This window comes from Cheilinus undulatus, linkage group 12 (genome assembly GCF_018320785.1).
Source record: "Cheilinus undulatus linkage group 12, ASM1832078v1, whole genome shotgun sequence".
NCBI classification, from domain to species: domain Eukaryota; kingdom Metazoa; phylum Chordata; class Actinopteri; order Labriformes; family Labridae; genus Cheilinus; species Cheilinus undulatus.
Window position 1 is genome coordinate 48,445,925 of NC_054876.1, and position 21,694 is coordinate 48,467,618.

The 21,694-nt window shown below is 37.5% G+C and overlaps 1 protein-coding gene across 1 annotated transcript in view; it reads right to left on the reverse strand.

Moving 5' to 3' along the window:
- csf1rb (colony stimulating factor 1 receptor, b) overlaps nucleotides 1-21,345 on the reverse strand; it is a 32,527-nt gene extending 11,182 nt beyond the window's left edge. Inside the window, exons 1-9 of the mRNA XM_041801026.1 lie at nucleotides 21,212-21,345; nucleotides 6,582-6,848; nucleotides 5,977-6,276; nucleotides 5,530-5,666; nucleotides 5,179-5,344; nucleotides 4,660-5,038; nucleotides 4,164-4,279; nucleotides 1,550-1,658; nucleotides 44-219 (exon numbers count right to left, since the gene is read on the reverse strand). Coding sequence (XP_041656960.1) covers nucleotides 44-219; nucleotides 1,550-1,658; nucleotides 4,164-4,279; nucleotides 4,660-5,038; nucleotides 5,179-5,344; nucleotides 5,530-5,666; nucleotides 5,977-6,276; nucleotides 6,582-6,848; nucleotides 21,212-21,263 — 1,702 coding nt within the window. The 5' untranslated portion in view covers nucleotides 21,264-21,345. The remainder of the gene's footprint in view (nucleotides 1-43; nucleotides 220-1,549; nucleotides 1,659-4,163; nucleotides 4,280-4,659; nucleotides 5,039-5,178; nucleotides 5,345-5,529; nucleotides 5,667-5,976; nucleotides 6,277-6,581; nucleotides 6,849-21,211) is intronic.
- Nucleotides 21,346-21,694: the final 349 nt, after the last annotated feature.

Below are 21,694 nucleotides of genomic sequence, written 5' to 3' on the forward strand. Positions count from 1 at the left end.
GGCATTCATAAACTCTACATGGTAGATAGAACATTAAACTGACCAACAGAGAGCACCTGGCGAAACTCGCCCATCGTGTTGGTGACGACACACTCGACGGTGACATCCTCAGATGAAGACAGGGGGACGGACAGGTGGGCGCTCACTTCCTCATCTTCCTCCTCCTCCTCTGACATCACCTCTGAGGGAGGAACCTGATTGGTGGAGACTTCTTCACACCTGCAGCAGGTGAAGGAAGAGGAGAGGTTCTGTGATTTTAGTTTGAGTTATTTTTAAAAGTTTTTATTCTTTTTTATTTAGTTAATATATCTACTAAATCCTTCATTTCTAACAACCTTATTAATATTCTGTTTTACAATGCTGTTAAAATGTTTTATTTTTATCTGTTTGAGTATTTATCATTAACAGCTTTAGTATTTGTTTTTTAATTTACAGTAAATTTAATTATATAATTATACATTTTTTATTACAATTATAATTATCATGTTCAGAATTACAGGCTTACTTCTGTGATTATCTAGATCAGTACCATCATGTCTAAAGATGCATGCAGCTTTGACCCAGTCCTCTGACTTGAAAAACCTACAGTTTAATAGGGGTCTAACTCTGAGGTTGGTGCTCAGGCCCTAAATGCAGTCGTCACTGATCCACTCTTAACTGGACCATCCCATATCCCTGGACTATTATTCCAGACTCCAGACAGTCATCTTATTTTGCCTCCCTGTTGGTGGCTGTGGTGTGGATGTATTTCACATCCATGGATGGTGTTTTGGAGCTTTGTGTTTCAGTGTTTGGTTAAAAATTTGATTTCAACACACAAACTGAAACCACTTACTTCCTGTTTTAATGTGAAACAGGAAGTCGACCTCCCGACCTAAATCTGATTTAGATAAACAGAACAAAAGTCTGGTCATGCTCTTACTGAAGCTCATCATAAACATGGTTTAGTTAAAATGAAGGTTTATCACTGATCTATCCCATAAACAGGACTCAGATATCAGCCCTACCTTTGTCCACTCACACTGTTCTAACATCTCTAACCAGTTCCTGTGATATCCCCTGACCAGGACAGAGACAGACATCCATATTTTTAAATAAACTATCATTTATTGATTATTTCAGTGTCCCTCCTAAGTCTGCCATAATGATATAACCTGGTATGAATCCATGAATGTCCCAGCTTTTATGAAGTCTGAGCTTTGCTGAGATCTCCTCGGACCGTGTGGTTGTTCCTTCTGGTTCTAAACCATGGATCTATGGTAGGAAGATCTACCAGGGTCTGTGTGGATTTTTTAAAATGTTGACACATTATAATTCACGTTAAATTTGAAATCAGCTCTTTCTGCTACCATCAGGACAAACTCTACCTGGGGCTCCAAACTATGGCCTGCAGACCAGATGTGGTCCCTGGTTTATCTGTTCTGCTTGGGACCCTCAGGTACAGGTGTTTCTGCTCTTCATTAGACAGGAAGGCTTTGTTTGTTTCAGGTGGTGTTTGTCATTATGACTTCAACCAGCAGGGGGCCCTGTCAGTGTGCTCTCTACTTACCTGTCCTGGAGCCCAGGGCAGGTGTACCAGAGGATTGTGGGTAATGGATATCCAGAGCTGCTGCAGATGACTGAATCGTTCTCAAGACGGATGAAAACACTCGGAGCACCTGGAGGATCAGAGAGTTTATTTAGGATTTAATCAGTAAAAAAAAAGATTAAAAAACAAAAAAGATAAATTGATTTAAAAAAAAAGGAGAGAACTCAAGAAAACAGGGAAAGAAAGCAACAAACTAGAAAGGAACTCAATAAAACAACGAGTAAAATAAATAAAACAAGGATAATAATAAATAAACTTGGCGAGAAATCAGTAAAACAAGGAGAAAAATGAATAAAACAAAAGCGAACTGAATAAAATGGAGGGAAATCAATAAACAGGGAATGAAATCAAAGTAAATGTCTCCTGGAGAACAGCTCAGCAACAATGGGCAGAGCTAACATGATTGGTCCATCCTCTACCTGTTTCCTATTGGTTGATTCATCCTTTTACCTGTTTCTTATTGGTTGGCCCATCATCAATCAGAAATAGAGATGCGAGAAAGTTTTGTACAAAAAATCAGAGTGTCAGTTTGATAAACAATAAGAGTCAACCTGAATGAGAGGAGAATGGACTGAACAGGAAACCTGATCATCAGCTAAAGATTAGATCAATCAGACATTTAGAGCACAAACAGAGAAAATCTAAGGACAAGGAGGTAGTTTAGAGTAGAGGTGTCTTCAACTAAGGAGTTTCACAGTCGAATCTGATTCGTCAGGTTTTGCCTTTAGTCGACTAATTGTTGAACAGCGTTTCCGCTAGACTTTTTTGTCCCCGGTCGAAATGACCGGCAGTCCTCAAGAATTCTGGCCATTTAGAACAACTACTGGACATTTGCTTTAACATTGTTGTGCCGCATTACCAGCAGCAAAACACATAAATCGGAAATTCTGTGATACATCGATACATACAAGTCTGCGCTAAATGGGACTGAGGACACACTGAGGACACACGAAAACCGAGACTGTAGACACCAAGCCAACAGTAAACCTGAGTAATTATTACCCTGTTATTACAGACTGGTAGACATGTACACATGATTAGACCCTAGAAATGACTGCACAAAGACTTTCTCTTTTTTTTTTGTGTAAGTGGTTTTAGGTATCAAAATGAAAGCTGCGCGCTTTTCCTTATGCATTTAGTTACACAATTTACACCCATGTTAAACTCATAAACAACAGTTAGCATCACATTAGCACTCTTAGCCTGTTAGCACTTTGGCTGCCCGCTACTATGACTTAGCATCTTACAACAGCCAAATACCATCCTCCGCCGACAACAACGGAGCATCCAAACACAACAAAAGGGCTCTGTTAACTGGACGCCACGTTAGAACTCTACATTTCAAATGAAAAATGAGTCTTACTGTCAGCTGCTAATATCAGTCCTCATGATAACGACTGTAACCTCTGCTAAAGCTGGAAATCCAACCATCCTGGTTTATTTGGACTAGTCCCGATAAGACAAAAAAACTCCACAGCAGATAGTCGGTCCAGTCCTCCTCTCATTAACAGCTTATACAAGACAACTTCTGCTAATTAGCCAGGACATCCTGAGCATTAACAGCCAGCTACAAGGAAGAGAGATTAAGCATTGTCGCTATCAGATCCAATCGGTCCATGCCATTCTGCATGTGATTCTGTGTTGACTACAATCCAACTTTATCTGAGGATTGGTCATAGGTAGTTTATCGAAGTCCACTACAACTCTGCCCGGCGTAGGCCTCCTCTCTCTTGCTGCTGCTGCATCAGTGTTTGAGGCGCTCAGCTGTACAGTTCCCTTCATTTCAGCCTCTCCATTACTCTCAGCGATGACTAACTCATACCGCTAATGATAGTAAGCCTTTGGTTAACCAGGAAAACCTCACTGAGATTAAAATTCTGCTTTACGAGAAAGCTCTGGTCAAACTTTCCCTGCATAGTCCCCAGCAGTACTGAGCACGCGCAGAGAGATAGATTTGCTTTGACGTCATCTTGCATACATAATTAGCCATGTGCTTGCTGTCTGAGGAGATAAACAACCCCAGCACCGCAGGACAGTAGATGTAGTAAGATTAGGCTACTTTTAGTTTATATTAATGCATTCTCGCAAAATACCTTCCAGGTTACACAAAATATAATATGCAAGTATTCAGTATTTACTGATCTGGTCATTTACATGTTTTCTGCCGGACATTTTGACCGGTTATATTTTTATCTGCCAGACTTTTACTGGCCAATGACCGGCAAATGCTGGCTAACGGAAACTCAGGCTTAGCAGCCCCACGTAGTCAGAATGGTACAATCTTGGTTACATAACAAGAATCAGACTCCTCCGAATCAAATCGTCAAATTGGCGACTTTTCCGTTCAGAGCACAAAGACAGGTTTGAATGGAAGACTGAAGAAATCTCAGAACATTAGAATGAGCTCTAGAGATTAACAACAAAACTGACTCCATAGACCTTCAATCCCTCAGAAAGCTTTAGGAGTGAAGAAGAGAAAAGAAAGCAGGAATAAAAGTGAGATAAAGACTAAAATCAATGAGATCAAGATGTAAAAATAAACAGATGAACTAAAATAAAGAGGAGGGATTCTCACGGTAAATTCTGAGGTCGACATTCTTTGTTCCGCTGAAGAAGTCGTTAGAGAAGTGAAGCGAGTAACGACCTCGATCCTCCTGACGAACACGATGTAACAACAAGCTGGCCTGTGACCTGTAGGATAAATACCGCCTTAAAACCCCAGAACCATCTTAAGAAGCCAGAACAGCAGAAATATTTATGTTCTCATTAGCAGTTAGCATGCTAACCTGTAGGAAAAACTACCGCCTTAAAACCCCAGAATTACCTAAACAAACCCTGATAGCAGAAATAATTATGTAATTATTAGCAGTTAGCATGCTAACCTGTAGGAAAAAATAAAACCTTAAAACCCCAGAACCACCTTAAGAAGCCAGAACAGCAGAAATATTTATGTTCTCATTAGCAGTTAGCATGCTAACCTTTACAAAAGAAAAAAAAAACACCTTAAAACCAGAACCTTCATTATCTTGGCCATGGCTATATCCATGATCATTTCCAGTTAGCATGCTAACCTGAAGCTTTGGGCAGTGTAGCTCTCCTTGTACGCTGTATTGTTGTCCTGCAATGGTGTCGTCCATTGCAGGTTTCTGATTGGTGGATAGGCCTCAGTCACAAACGTTAGCGTCACATCTTGACCTTCATACACTTCCACAGTTGTGCTATCGCTGATGTTAGCACTGCTAGCTCCACTCTCATAGTTTCTAGATGTGCTAATGTTCGCAGTTAGCTCCTTAGTGGACCCTGGCAAACTGGTGCTGGTGTTAGCTTCTAGTTTTTCATGCTCCATGCTAAGGTTAGCAACCAGGTCTCCACTAATGTCTGTAATGTTAGCGTTGGCATTAGCGTTAGCTCGCTGCGCTGGCTGCAGGTAGATCCTCAGGAAAGGACGATCTAAAAAGGAGGAGAGGCAGACAGGTGGAAACATTCTTCTTTTGGTTAGACATCCTGAAACCATGTGCTCATGTTTAATCTGATTGTAATCTTTTTATAATCTGTTTTTTTATCCAGTTATAATCTGGACAGGAAGTTACCCAAAATTGTGAGATGTGTTGTTGCCGTGGCGACTCCAGCCTCGTTAACAGCCGTACAGGTGTAGGTTCCTCCGTGAGTGTGATTGACAGCTGAGATGGTCAGAGTTTTGTTCATATAGAGACGACCATCTCTGTAGTCCTGACCAGAGGTATGAACTCTCAGGGTCTGAGACCAGGACATAGAAATACACACATAGATTAGACACACAGAGGGACGGCCTCTCAGGGGCCACACTGGGGGCCAATAAGGAACTTAAAGAAACAGGACAAATCTGCCATAAAAGTATGAAAACAGAAACTGGCCAGGACCTGGACTGGTGTAAGCGTGTATGTTTGTGTGTAGTCTCTGACCTTTATGTGGGGGTGTGTCCAGGTGATGTTGAAGATGTGGGAGGGGTTATTGGTCATACAGGTGACCTCAAAGTTCTCTCCTACCAGACGGATGGACAAGTCTGTACTCATTGACAGGCAAGGGGGACGTGAAAGACCTGCAGACAGACAGCAGCAGAGCCTTTAAAAGTATTGATCCTCCTGGATGTTTTACTCTTTTATTGGCTTTTGGGAAAGTGGGTGGAGCCAGCGAGGAGCAAGGGTTCGGTCCTCACTGGCTCCACCCACTTTCAACTAAGGAGTAAAACATCCACTTTGGTCAGAGCAGTTTTTACAGGAACTGTAACTGTGATAGTCTGATAACAATGATGCTAAGATGTGTAGCAGTTAATCAGTTATTAATCAGCGTGATGGTTATTGATTAGCAGGTTATTGAAGGTGATCATCTCTGCAGACGGTCGTTCTTACGTGGCAGCAGGTAGACAGGTGTGGATTCAACCCTCATCCCGTCCTTCCAGCCTGAACAGATGTAATATCCTTTAAACGATCTCTGCAGGTTTCTGATCAGGGCTCCGCTCCTGGGGTCAATGGTCATGCTCATGCCCCGGGGCAGGCCCTGCCCCCCGTGTCCTCCTTTGCTCTGTGATTGGAGTGTAAGGTTGGTGACAGACGGGTCAGTCAGCATACACTTTAACAGGAAGTCCTGTCCCTCTTCGGCATCAGGGATTTTGCGAGGAGTGACGAACACAGAGGACAGTTTGGCTGGATCTGAGAGAGGAGGATCATGGCAAACAAATATCACATCATGAGATTTAAAAAAAAAAAAAAAAAAAAATCAAGAAAATCTGAGAATCAGCCTGTCAGGAGATGTACTGTATGTATATAATCTATTAATGGGATATTTGAATGCATGAATCTTTTTTGTGTGTTTTTTCTGCCCTTTTGCACTCATTCTGTGTTCTTAGCATTGGTTTTCTGGCTTGTTGTATTAGATAACTGGATTTTTCAGAGATAAAATATGATCTCTACATATAGATGTTCTGTCATCGGGGGCGTGGCCTCAGATGACTCACCTTTGACATACAGGTGGATCCAGGTGACCAGGTGTTTCAAGCTCTGGTTGGTGTAGCTACAGCTGTACGTCCCCGTGTGTCTGGGGTCTGCCGTCCTCACCTTCAGTGGGTTTGACAGTGACGTAAAATACATGAGACGAAATGCCGTGGTTGACCACTGAGTAGAACTGTTACCATGACAACTGAGGGTGAAAGCAGAGCCAGCCGTCAGGACCACCTCTGTTTGGTTTGGTTGGAGGTCTTGGTTCAGACGGATCCATGGGGGGTCTGGAAGAAAAAACAAACCTAACATCAGTCACTGTGATGGCAACACCTGACCATGCCCACCTGTGACGATGTCATTGTGGGTGTGGTCACCGACTCCTTAATTTCTAAATGGTCTCTGTTAAAGCCTGTCACTACTTGATCAGATCTGTTAAAGCCACATTTGGCGTTGGTAATTGGTCTTTTGCACTGTTCTGTTGTATTTTGCATAGGTTCTGTTTCATTTTTCATTGGTTCTGTTGTATTTTGCATAGGTTCTGTTGCATTTTTCATTGGTTCTGTTGTATTTTGCATTGGTTCTGTTTCATTTTTCATTGGTTCTGTTGTATTTTGCATTGGTTCTGTTGTATTTTGCATTGGTTCTGTTGTATTTTGCATTGGTTCTGTTTCATTTTTCATTGGTTCTGGGGCTTTTTGCATTGGTTCTGTTGTATTTTGCATTGGTTCTGTTGCCTTTTGCTTTGGTTCTGTTGCATTTTGCATTGGTTCTGTTTTTTTATGCTTTGAGTCTGTGGCTTTTTGCATTGGTTGGTTTTGCAGGATAATCCCCCCTCTCTTGGCCAAGCCCCCATGTCAGGTATTGTCCCTGGTCCAAGGGAAGACAGCATGAATCAGATGTTTTAGATTCATAAGTATGCAGCTTTCTGTTTGTCTTGTTTCCAGAGTTTAAGATGGTGGCCCTTGTTGAGCCCTAATTTGAATCATATTCAAAGTCTCTTAATATTTTATAAATTTCGTATATGCTCTATGATATACAAAGAAACTCAGCCACAGGATGGATGATGTATCATGACTTTATTTAAAATGAGAGAAGAGGCATCAGTTTCCATCAGAGATAAATCACATCAATCAAGTTTGTTGGTTTTCTAATTTGTTTGGTATTTGATTCTTAGTGATTTCAATCAGAGGTATTGATTTTTAATTGTTTATTGATTAACTCAAATGTTCATCCATAGATCAGTACAACAGTGTGTCCGATTGGCTCAGTAAAAGGACGATCACTTAATTATAAAACAACACCCAGACAATCTGATTTGCTGGTTGGGTTGTAGAACAGCTGACACTCTCATTGGTCAGGAGCAGGAATGGGTGGGGCTGGTTTCTTGGCAACCTCATGTAAATGTGTGGCGATGCGTGACGTCTGCAGCAGTAAGGCCTGATGGTTCTCCACCAGAAGACTCTGATGGCGAGCCAGATTCTGTAGATCCTTTATCTGCTGAGAACCCTAAAGACACAACGAGAGAACCCAACGAAAGAACTGCTGAAAGTAGCTGAGAAACACAAAAATAGCTGAAAATAGCATAAAAAATCTCTAAAAATAGCATAAAATAGCTGAAAATAGCATTAAAAATCTCTCAAAATAGCATAAAAATCTCTCAAAATAGCATAAAATAGTTAAAAAATAACATATAAATAGCTGAAAATAGCATAAAAGTATCTGAAAATAGCATAAAAATCTCTGAAATAGCATAAATAGCTTAAAATTTCATAAAAATCTCAGAAAATATCATATAATTGCTAAATAGCATAAAACAGCTGAAAATAATATAAAATATCTGAAAATAGCATAAAATAGCTAAATAGCATAAAAACAGCCAAAAAAGCAAAAAAATCTCTGAAAATAGCATAAAATAGCTGAAAGGCATTAAAAAAGCTAAAAGACACAAAACTAGTTGAAAATTGCATAAAAGCTGAAGAGTGCAATACCTGATTAGTGAAAATGCGAAAGAAAATGCTGAAAAATATAGATATTAGTTAAAAAAAACAACACTGCTTCACTCGAAGATTTGTGAATTTTTGCTATCTGTTTAACATTGTTAAAAAAAGTTAAATATTTTAAAAAATTATAAAAGTTTGAAATGAGAAAAGTCATAGCAGTCGAATGACAAAGAAACTGAATTTTTTAAAGTTCAAACTGTGTCGATACAACAAAGTATGAAGGAGGAGTTAGCCGGTGTGGAAGAAGAATAATAACCAGATCAAAATTGCAATTTCAGCTGAAATTTCATGGGGATGCTGAGAGCTGAACTGTGGAAGAACTGCTGAAAACAGCCAAAAGCACAAAACTTGCTAAAAATAGCTTAAAAATAGCATAAAATAGCATAAACTGGCATAAAAGTAGCTGAAAATGGCATTCAATAGCTCAAAAAAGGGTAAAAAAAATAGCTGAAAGTAGCCTAGAAAAGCTGAAAATAGCCTGAAAATAGTTGAAAATAGCATGAAAATAGCCATATTCTAAAAATTATAAAAGTTAGAAATGGGAATAAAATGACGAAGAAGCTGGATTTTTTAAAGTTTAAATAGTGTCAATTCGACAAAGCATGAAGGAGGAGATAGCCGGCGAGGAAAAAGAATCATAAACAAAATGACGGACACGAATATCAATAATGTGGATGCTCAGCATTCCCACTAGTAAAGAAATTGTCTGACGTGAATATCAATAGTATGTGTTTGAGCCTAGGCTAAGCTCTCGACTGCTATTCGCCATTGACATGAAGAACAACCTTCCCCTACTGAATAAAAAATCTCCTTCTGTTGCCCCAACAATGAAAAGAGGACATTTGTGCTCATCTAATGGATGCAGCTGCTTTTTACTCTGGAGTCCCACATATGAACTGGTTTAACGCTGATAGCTGATGGTGATTGTCTCTGCTGTGTTTGTTAGGATGGTATTCTTTTATCTCCTGATGGACCAGGCCTGAAGGATCCAGATACAGGTGTGAAAAGGTTTGGTCATTGTTGATCTGGGTCTGAATAATGTAAATTTCTGTGAGATTCTATCTCCATTTTGTTCTGTTACCTGGTCTTTATGTACATATAACTGTTCAGCCATCCTACATCCTTACAGCTCTCTCTGCTGCTGCTGGATTAGAGCTCATTAGTGTGGACCTCACTGACAACACCAGACCAACCTCACCTCTAACTCCCACTACACTCAGACATATCTGAAGGAAACTCTATGTATGTTACTCACCTGATTTCCCAGCATGCTGAGCAGTTGAATGACCTGGTTTTGACCCTTAGCGATCTCCTTCTGGACCTGAACCAGCTGTCTGAGCTGGTCCAGCACCTCCTGCCTCCACGGCGCCTCCTGCTGCTCAACCAGCTCTGACAGCTGAGGGGGAGAGGCTTGGTCATGTGACTGGGCGGTGCCCATCGTCATGGAAACAGGTGCATGAAGTTCAGGGTGATCACCTGCAGCGAAGACGACTGAAGTCAAAACTTCAGCTTTCAGATAAGGTTGTTTTAGAGGCGTGTCTTTGGTGTGATTGACAGGGGTCTCAGCCATAGAAATAGTACACAGCTTTAATATTACCATAAGATTGGCCAGATTACAAGTGTTGATAAAATTATTCATTAAAAAATACACAGGTTCTGGTTGCCTTTTATCAAAGAGTTTAACTAAGTTAGATTAAAAAACGGACATCTGTCCACATCTGTGATGGTGTGGGGTGTATTATTGTCCATGGCATGGGTCACCCACACATCTGTGATGGTGTGGGGTGTATTAGTGTCCATGGCATGGGTCACCCACACATCTGTGATGGTGTGGGGTGTATTAGTGTCCATGGCATGGGTCACCCACACATCTGTGATGGTGTGGGGTGTATTAGTGTCCATGGCATGGGTCACCCACACGTCCATGATGGTGTGGGGTGTATTAGTGCCTATGGCATGGGTCACCAGCACATCTGTGATGGTGTGGGGTGTATTAATGCCCATGTCATGGGTCACCCACACATCTGTGATGGTGTGGGGTGTATTAGTGTCCATGGCATGGGTTGGCATGGGCCACCAGCACATCTGTGATGGAGAGGGGGTGTTTTAGTGTTTCTAAATATCATTGTTGTCTTAATGAGCAATTTCATTTGACTTGTGATTTCATGGTGTATTTATTGACTCATGGTATCATTTATTTAAGAAATTTTTCTCTCTTTAGGGTTCTTTTGGATCAGCTCTTTATCCACTTTAAAACTATTGAAGTATTTCTGTTATATGGAGCCCAGTGTTGGTTGTCAGGTTACAGCCTCATATCTCTCTGTGGGCATTAAAAGGGTGTATATCTAACTGTCCACGAGTTTCCATCTCATGGGCTAATGGCTTTCTTTAGTTTAAATCTAGGAAGACAGGAGAGAATAAGTCAACAGTTGCAGAATGTGCGATGAATTTGACAGATTTCTCTGGGAGACTTTGAGAACAAATTTCAGAGGAATCTGCAGAACACATTGGTAAATGTGACCCAGAGATCCTCTTAGAGGAAGTCTAACTCACTGTGTTCACTTATAAGACTGATGAAGAAAAGTGAAGTAGTAAAGGAATGAGTCAAATGCTGAGCTCACATCCTCTTCCACCATCTGGAGTTAAAAGAAGCAGAACAACAGCCGACATCTGCTGACCCTGGATCTACCAGCCATTACTGAGCAGCATGAAAACACTCAGAGGTCTTAGATTCAGGATCACTTTGTCTTCTCACTGCCAGGGCTCTGATAATTATAATAATCTATTTAGATTAGATTATCCTTTAGTTTTAGAACAAATCTCACTTTAGTTATAGCTGATTAAATCGGACTCAAAGCTGCTCCATCTTCAATCATGTAGAAAACAGCAGACAGGAGTAGGTGCTGAAATATTCTCTTTGTCTGAGATCCCCAAGGATCCACAGCTTTAGACAGATGCTCTGTCTGATGTTGATCAGGTCTGATTATTGATATCCTGTATCCTACAGTCATGGATGAAAATATTGGCACCCCTGGAATCTATCCAGAAAATACATCATTTCTCCCAGAAATTGTTGCATTTGGTATACATGTGTTTATTTCCTTCATGTGCATTGGAACAACACAAAAAATCCGAAGAAAAAAGACAAAATTTACATAATTTTACACAAAACTCAAAAAATGGGCTGGACAAAATTATTGGCACCCTTTTAAAACTGTGGGTAAATCATTTTATTTCAAGCATGTGATGCTCAGTTAAACTCACCTGTGGCAGTGACAGGTGCTGGCGATATAAAAATCACACCTGAAGCCAGTTAGAATGTCTAAAAGTTGACTCAACCTTTGTGTTGTGTGCCTGTGTGTCACACCAAGCATGGAGAAGAGAAAGAAGATCCCAGAATTGTCTGAGGACTTAAGAAGCAAATGCAGGATAGTTGGAATGGTGGATAAACATCCTCAGTCAACTTCCACACAAATTCAGGCTGTCCTGCAGACTCAGGGTGCAAAAGTGTCAGCTGGGACCATACGTGGTCATCTGAATGAGATGAAGCACTATGGCAGGAGACCGAGAAGAACCCTACTGCTGACAAAGAGACATAAAAAAGCCAGACTGGAGTTTGCAAAAATGTACCTGAGTAAGCCTCAATCCTGCTGGGAGAACATTTTGTGGACAGATGAGACTAAGGTAGAGCTTTTTGGAAAATCACGTCATTCTATTGTTTACAGAAAACAGAATGAGGCCTACAAAGAAAAGAACACAGTACCTACAGTCAAACATGGTGGAGGTTCAAGGATGTTTTGGGGTTGTTTTGCTGCCTCTGGCACTGGGTGCCTTGATTGTATGCAAGGAATCGTGAAATCTGGAGACTATCAAAAAAATTTGGGCCGCAATGTAGGGCCTAGTGTCAGAAAGCTGGGTCTGCATCAGAAGTCATGGGTATTCCAGCAGGACAACGACCCGAAACATACCTCAAAAAGCACCAAGGAATGGTTGGAGACAAAGCTGGAGAGTTCTGAAGTGGCCAGCAATGAGTCTGGATCTAAATCCCATTGAACGCCTATGTAGAGATCTCAAAACTGCCGTTGCAAGAAGCACCCTTCAAATCTGAGAATCCTGGAGCAGTTTGCAAAAAAAAGAGTGGTCCAAAATTCCAGCTGAGAGGTGTAAGAAGCTTGTTGATGGTTATAGGAAGAGATTGGTTTCAGTTATTTTTTATGAGGGTGTGCAACCAAATATTAAGTAGAGGGTGCCAATAATTTTGTCCCGCCTATTTTTTGAGTTTTGTGTAAAATTATGTCAATTTTGTCTTTTTTCTTCAGATTTTTTGTGTTGTTCCACTGCACATGAGGGAAATAAACACATGTATACCAAAACATTTATTGATTGCAACAATTTCTGGGAGAAATAATGTATTTCTGGATAAATTCCAGGGGTGCCAATATTTTCATCCATGACTGTATATCTCAGATCCTCTAATCCGAAGATGTCTGGCTCTATTGTTGTTATTCTGAAACTCACCAGCATCTCGTCTGATCATCTCGTCTGATCATCATTAATCATGGATCATAATCTAGAGATAAAGGTCATTAATGATGGACTTTAATCCAGAGAAAATGACCTATATCTCTAATAATCTTGAAAAAATAAATATAGGTCTGAATGATATTCTAAAATGAATGACCAACATCTCTGGATTATAATCTAGATATTAAAAAAATCTATAGATCTGGGTGATAATCTAGAATGAATGACCTATATCTCTGGATTATAATCTAGAAACAATGATCTTTATCTCTGCTTTATAATCTAGATTTTAATGACATATATCTCTGGATTCATACCTAAAATTACTAACCTGTTTCTCTGGATTATAATCTAGAAATTAAAAAATCTATATCTCTGGATGATAATCTAGAAAGAATGACCTTTATCTCTGAATTTTTAATCTAAAGAGAATGACCTATATCTCTGGATGACAATCTAGAATTAATGACCCTTGTCTCTGCATTTTAATGTAGAAATACTGACCTTTATCTCTGGGTTATAATCTAGAATGAATGACCAATATCACTGCATTATAATCCAGAAAGAATGACCTTTACTGCTGGATTATAATCCAGAGTGACTGACCTGTATATCTGCATTTTAATCTAGGAATAATGACCTATTTCTCTTGATTATAATACAGAATAAATGACCTATTTCTTTGGATCATAATCCAGGAAGAATGACCTTTACTGCTGGATTATTATCCAGGATGAATGACCTTTATCTCTGGATTATAATCCAGAGTGAATGACCTATTTCTTTGCATTTTAATCTAGGAATAATGACCTCTTTCTCTGGATTGTAATCCAGAGTGAATTACTATATCTCTGCATTATAATGTAGAAAGAATGAACTTTACCTCTGGATTATAATCCAGAGTGAATGACCTATTTCTCTGCATTGTAATCTAGAAACAATAACCTTCATCTCTGGATTTTTATCTAGAAATAGTCATCTGTATCTCTGGATTATAATCTTGGTATGAACGTCATGTACTCTGGATTACAGTCTCTGTGTTGGGGCTGATGTGATGAAATCGGAGAATTCCAGGAAACACATTTTTTCTTCTTTGACCACAGCGAGTGGCGCTGAGGGTCGACACTTCCTCCTCTCACTTCTTCTCTGGTAAATTCTCGGTGGGTGAAGGAACTGGTTACCACGTCAACATGTTCATAGCCGTACTATGGCGGGGCTGGACAGTCCTATTGGTCTCTGGTTCCATGACCCCAAATCTAGAGGGATAAACCAAAGGCTCTGATTGTATCAACAGCAGTCCAGGACCGGGCCTGGTTTCAGAATAACCTCTGTAGTTATAAACCTTTATGGAGCTTTAACCTTCATGGGGCTCTGGCATTTAAAGATATCACTCTTCATGATGTTAGAGGATCAATAGGAAACATTACAGAGGTAGAAAAATCTTAAAGAAGACTAAGGGAAGGTTATATTGATTCTAATTTTCCCAACATCAAATGAAAAAAAAACAAACAAACAAAAAAAAACATGTCTAGTTGTCTGTCTCTACATGTCAGCTTTATGATTGACTGACAACCAGTCTGGGGTATACCCCGCCTCTCACCCAATGGCAGCTGGGAAAGGCTCCAGCCCCCCAGTAACTTCAAACGGAAACAATAATCTAGAAAAGTAGAAATCTAAAAGAATGGCAGCAATCTAAAAAAACAGTAAAAATAAAAAAGAATTGTAAAAAAAGAAAAAAAAGAACAGTTGAAATCTTAAAGAACAGTTGAAATCTCAAAGAACAGTTGAAATCTCAAAGAACAGTTGAAATCTTAAAGAACAGCTGAAATCTTAAAGAACAGTTGAAATCTCAAAGAACCTTTGAAATCTCAGAGAACCTTTGAAATCTCAAAGAACCTTTGAAATCTCAAAGAACAGTTGAAATCTCAAAGAACAGCTGAAATCTTAAAGAACAGCTGAAATCTCAAAGAACAGTTGAAATCTCAAAGAACAGTTGAAATCTCAAAGAACAGCTGAAATCTCAAAGAACAGCTGAAATCTCAAAGAACAGTTGAAATCTCAAAGAACAGTTGAAATCTCAAAGAACAGCTGAAATCTTAAAGAACAGCTGAAATCTCAAAGAACAGCTGAAATCTCAAAGAACAGTTGAAATCTCAAAGAACAGCTGAAATCTTAAAGAACAGCTGAAATCTCAAAGAACAGCTGAAATCTCAAAGAACAGTTAAAATCTCAAAGAACCGTTGAAATCTCAAAGAACAGTTGAAATCTCAAAGAACAGTTGAAATCTCAAAGAACAGCTGAAATTTCAAAGAACAGTTGTAATTTCACAGAACAGTTGAAATCTTAAAGAACAGTTGAAATCTCAAAGAACAGTTGAAATCTCAAAGAACAGTTGAAATCTCAAAGAACAGCTGAAATCTCAAAGAACAGCTGAAATCTCAAAGAACAGTTGAAATCTCAAAGAACAGCTGAAATCTCAAAGAACAGTTGAAATCTCAAAGAACCTTTGAAATCTCAAAGAACAGTTGAAATCTCAAAGAACAGTTGAAATCTTAAAGAACAGTTGAAATCTCAAAGAACAGTTGAAATCTCAAAGAACAGCTGAAATCTCAAAGAACAGTTGAAATCTCAAAGAACAGTTGAAATCTCAATGAACAGCTGAAATCTCAAAGAACAGTTGAAATCTCAAAGAACAGTTGAAATCTCAAAGAACAGCTGAAATCTCAAAGAACCTTTGAAATCTCGAAGAACAGTTGAAATCTCAAAGAACAGCTGAAATCTTAAAGAACAGCTGAAATCTCAAAGAACAGCTGAAATCTCAAAGAACAGTTGAAATCTTAAAGAACAGTTGAAATCTTAAAGAACAGTTGAAATCTCAAAGAACAGTCAAAATCTAAAAGAACAACTGAAATCTTAAAGAACAGTTGAAATCTCAAAGAGCAGCTGAAATCTTAAAGAACAGTTGAAATCTCAAAGAACAGTTGAAATCTCAAAGAACAGTTGAAATCTTAAAGAACAGTTGAAATCTCAAAGAACAGTTGAAATCTCAAAGAACAGTCGAAATCTCAAAGAACAGTTGAAATCTCAAAGAACAGTTGAAATCTCAAAGAACCTTTGAAATCTTAAAGAACAGTTGAAATCTCAAAGAACAGTCGAAATCTCAAAGAACAGTTGAAATCTCAAAGAACCTTTGAAATCTTAAAGAACAGTTGAAATCTCAAAGAACAGTCGAAATCTCAAAGAACAGTTGAAATCTCAAAGAACAGTTGAAATCTCAAAGAACAGTTGAAATCTCAAAGAACAGTTGAAATCTTAAAGAACAGTTGAAATCTCAAAGAACAGTTGAAATCTCAAAGAACAGTTGAAATCTCAAAGAACAGTTGAAATCTCAAAGAACAGTTGAAATCTCAAAGAACAGCTGAAATCTCAAAGAACAGCTGAAATCTCAAAGAACAGTTGAAATCTCAAAGAACAGTTGAAATCTCAAAGAACAGCTGAAATCTTAAAGAACAGTTGAAATCTCAAAGAACAGTTGAAATCTTAAAGAACCTTTGAAATCTTAAAGAACAGTTGAAATCTCAAAGAACAGATGAAATCTCAAAGAACAGTTGAAATCTCAAAGAACAGTTGAAATCTTAAAGAACAGTTGAAATCTCAAAGAACAGTTGAAATCTCAAAGAACAGCTGAAATCTCAAAGAACAGTTGAAATCTTAAAGAACAGTTGAAATCTCAAAGAACAGTTGAAATCTCAAAGAACAGCTGAAATCTTAAAGAACAGCTGAAATCTCAAAGAACAGCTGAAATCTCAAAGAACAGTTAAAATCTCAAAGAACCTTTGAAATCTCAAAGAACAGTTGAAATCTCAAAGAACAGTTGAAATCTCAAAGAACAGCTGAAATTTCAAAGAACAGTTGTAATTTCACAGAACAGTTGAAATCTCAAAGAACAGTTAAAATCTCAAAGAACCTTTGAAATCTCAAAGAACAGTTGAAATCTCAAAGAACAGTTGAAATCTCAAAGAACAGCTGAAATTTCAAAGAACAGTTGTAATTTCACAGAACAGTTGAAATCTCAAAGAACAGCTGAAATCTCAAAGAACAGCTGAAATCTCAAAGAACAGTTGAAATCTCAAAGAACCTTTGAAATCTCAAAGAACAGTTGAAATCTCAAAGAACAGTTGAAATCTTAAAGAACAGTTGAAATCTCAAAGAACAGTTGAAATCTCAAAGAACAGTTGAAATCTCAAAGAACAGTTGAAATCTCAAAGAACAGCTGAAATCTCAAAGAACAGTTGAAATCTCAAAGAACAGCTGAAATTTCAAAGAACAGTTGTAATTTCACAGAACAGTTGAAATCTTAAAGAACAGTTGAAATCTCAAAGAACAGTTGAAATCTCAAAGAACAGTTGAAATCTCAAAGAACAGCTGAAATCTCAAAGAACAGCTGAAATCTCAAAGAACAGTTGAAATCTCAAAGAACAGCTGAAATCTCAAAGAACAGTTGAAATCTCAAAGAACCTTTGAAATCTCAAAGAACAGTTGAAATCTCAAAGAACAGTTGAAATCTTAAAGAACAGTTGAAATCTCAAAGAACAGTTGAAATCTCAAAGAACAGCTGAAATCTCAAAGAACAGTTGAAATCTCAAAGAACAGTTGAAATCTCAATGAACAGCTGAAATCTCAAAGAACAGTTGAAATCTCAAAGAACAGTTGAAATCTCAAAGAACAGCTGAAATCTCAAAGAACCTTTGAAATCTCGAAGAACAGTTGAAATCTCAAAGAACAGCTGAAATCTTAAAGAACAGCTGAAATCTCAAAGAACAGCTGAAATCTCAAAGAACAGTTGAAATCTTAAAGAACAGTTGAAATCTTAAAGAACAGTTGAAATCTCAAAGAACAGTCAAAATCTAAAAGAACAACTGAAATCTTAAAGAACAGTTGAAATCTCAAAGAGCAGCTGAAATCTTAAAGAACAGTTGAAATCTCAAAGAACAGTTGAAATCTCAAAGAACAGTTGAAATCTTAAAGAACAGTTGAAATCTCAAAGAACAGTTGAAATCTCAAAGAACAGTCGAAATCTCAAAGAACAGTTGAAATCTCAAAGAACAGTTGAAATCTCAAAGAACCTTTGAAATCTTAAAGAACAGTTGAAATCTCAAAGAACAGTCGAAATCTCAAAGAACAGTTGAAATCTCAAAGAACCTTTGAAATCTTAAAGAACAGTTGAAATCTCAAAGAACAGTCGAAATCTCAAAGAACAGTTGAAATCTCAAAGAACAGTTGAAATCTCAAAGAACAGTTGAAATCTCAAAGAACAGTTGAAATCTTAAAGAACAGTTGAAATCTCAAAGAACAGTTGAAATCTCAAAGAACAGTTGAAATCTCAAAGAACAGTTGAAATCTCAAAGAACAGTTGAAATCTCAAAGAACAGCTGAAATCTCAAAGAACAGCTGAAATCTCAAAGAACAGTTGAAATCTCAAAGAACAGTTGAAATCTCAAAGAACAGCTGAAATCTTAAAGAACAGTTGAAATCTCAAAGAACAGTTGAAATCTTAAAGAACCTTTGAAATCTTAAAGAACAGTTGAAATCTCAAAGAACAGATGAAATCTCAAAGAACAGTTGAAATCTCAAAGAACAGTTGAAATCTTAAAGAACAGTTGAAATCTCAAAGAACAGTTGAAATCTCAAAGAACAGCTGAAATCTCAAAGAACAGTTGAAATCTTAAAGAACAGTTGAAATCTCAAAGAACAGTTGAAATCTCAAAGAACAGCTGAAATCTTAAAGAACAGCTGAAATCTCAAAGAACAGCTGAAATCTCAAAGAACAGTTAAAATCTCAAAGAACCTTTGAAATCTCAAAGAACAGTTGAAATCTCAAAGAACAGTTGAAATCTCAAAGAACAGCTGAAATTTCAAAGAACAGTTGTAATTTCACAGAACAGTTGAAATCTCAAAGAACAGTTAAAATCTCAAAGAACCTTTGAAATCTCAAAGAACAGTTGAAATCTCAAAGAACAGTTGAAATCTCAAAGAACAGCTGAAATTTCAAAGAACAGTTGTAATTTCACAGAACAGTTGAAATCTCAAAGAACAGCTGAAATCTCAAAGAACAGCTGAAATCTCAAAGAACAGTTGAAATCTCAAAGAACATTTGAAATCTCAAAGAACAGTTGAAATCTCAAAGAACAGTTGAAATCTTAAAGAACAGTTGAAATCTCAAAGAACAGTTGAAATCTCAAAGAACAGTTGAAATCTCAAAGAACAGTTGAAATCTCAAAGAACAGCTGAAATCTCAAAGAACAGTTGAAATCTCAAAGAACAGTTGAAATCTCAATGAACAGCTGAAATCTCAAAGAACAGTTGAAATCTCAAAGAACAGTTGAAATCTCAAAGAACAGCTGAAATCTCAAAGAACCTTTGAAATCTCGAAGAACAGTTGAAATCTCAAAGAACAGCTGAAATCTTAAAGAACAGCTGAAATCTCAAAGAACAGCTGAAATCTCAAAGAACAGTTGAAATCTTAAAGAACAGTTGAAATCTTAAAGAACAGTTGAAATCTCAAAGAACAGTCAAAATCTAAAAGAACAACTGAAATCTCAAAGAACAGTTGAAATCTCAAAGAACAGCTGAAATCTCAAAGAACAGTTGAAATCTTAAAGAACAGTTGAAATCTCAAAGAACAGTTGAAATCTCAAAGAACAGCTGAAATCTCAAAGAACAGTTGAAATCTTAAAGAACAGTTGAAACCTAAAAAATAGTAAAAGTTAAAAAGAACAGTTGAAATCTAAAGAACAGTTGAAATCTTAAAGAATAGTAGAAATCTCAAAGAACATTAAAAATCAAAAAGAATAGTAATACTCAAAAAGAACTATGGAAATCTAAAAGGACAGTAAAAACCTTGAAGAACTGTAGAAACCTCAAAGAACATTAAAAATCAAAAAGAATGTTAAAAATGAAAATGAACAGTAAAAATCAAAAAGAACAGTAAAAATAAAAAAGAATAGTAAAACTCATAAGAACAGTAGAAATCTTAAAGAACAGTTGAAATCTTAAAGAAAAGTAAATTAGCATAATTTGGGTGGATCATTCCAACTGGACCTGAAACTTAATGAGTCGGTTTGATTTAAGAGGATGTTGGATGACCTGGAGTCACACTCGTCTGTTTGTAGATGTTTTCCTGATGTATGGAGGTTTAATATAGTAGTTCAGTTATAACAGATCTTTACTTATTTATTCATTTATTTCATGTTTCTAGTGAACCATCATGTCTGTATGTGTGAATGTCAGACAGATTCTTTATCTTAATGAGCTTTTTCATACTTAAATACAGAAATTTAAAAAAATAACAAACAAATAAATAAGCAAATAAGTAAACCAATGACAAAATACAAACACAGTGAATAATGAACCCTCCTGTCATGTGACCCAGCCCTAAGTGTTCCTGAACTCTTTCACCTCGCAAACAAGTTTAATGTCAGACGTTCTGATTCTGACCATGGATGAAAGAACACATCTGATTGGACAGAGGGACCAATGTTTGAACAGCTAATCATGACTGAAGCCCTGAAGCCCCCTCTGTTTCTGTGAAAACGTGGAGATTTGGGTTGTTTTTTAGAAGTCTGGGGACATCAGGAATCATCCATTAAAAACAGTTTTAATATCTTGAGATATGGAGATTCAAAAGTGAGGATGAAAAGAAAACAACAGAGAAACTCCAGTTGTTACAGTAAAAAAGAATAAGATTAATATAGAGATCGACCAGGGTTTTTTTTTTTTCTTTTTTTAGAAATCTACATACATATAAGTTCTTTGATTGCCCTATTTATTAAAGTATATACTTATTCATTTATTATTATCATTATTATTATTATTATTATTATTATTATAAATTATTAATAATAATATAACAATAGTTTTATTATTATTATTATTATTATTATTATTATAAAATAAATAATGATAATATAAAATAGTTTTATTATTATTTTAGTTCAGTTTAGTTTAGTTTTAGTTTTTTTAACATTAATAATCAATATAGTAATAATGACATTATTATTATCAATAATATTCAGTAAAAAATAAAAGTAATAATCAATAATTAATAAAGTGTTTCCACTAACCTGCAGCAGAGCAGCTGAGGGCGATCGACAGCAGTAGCCAGAAGAGCTCCATCTCTCTCTCTCTCTCTCTCAGTCAGACTGCTGGAAACACACTTCCTGAACCACCACAAAGAGCTGGACCCGCCCCAAAAGAGACCACAAGGAGGCAGACTAGCCCCCAGTGAGACCACAAGGAGCTGGAACCGCCCCAAACATGACCACGACCCTCCCTTTACTCCTCCCTTTGTGCTGACTGTTTCTCTGATCATTTAATGATCAACACGATCAGAACTGATCAAATCCTCCAGTCATGGCTGACATGACCGGGTTCATCTGTACTATTTTTGTCCATGACAGATAATATAAGTTTAGTGTAGGGGTGGGCAACTGGTGGCCCAGGGACCACATGTGGCGCTCCTCCTCAGCCAGTTTGCCTCCCAAAGTTAAACGATCAATAGTCTCTTATATTACCCCTTAGGGATGGTATTAATATTAGTAAACAAT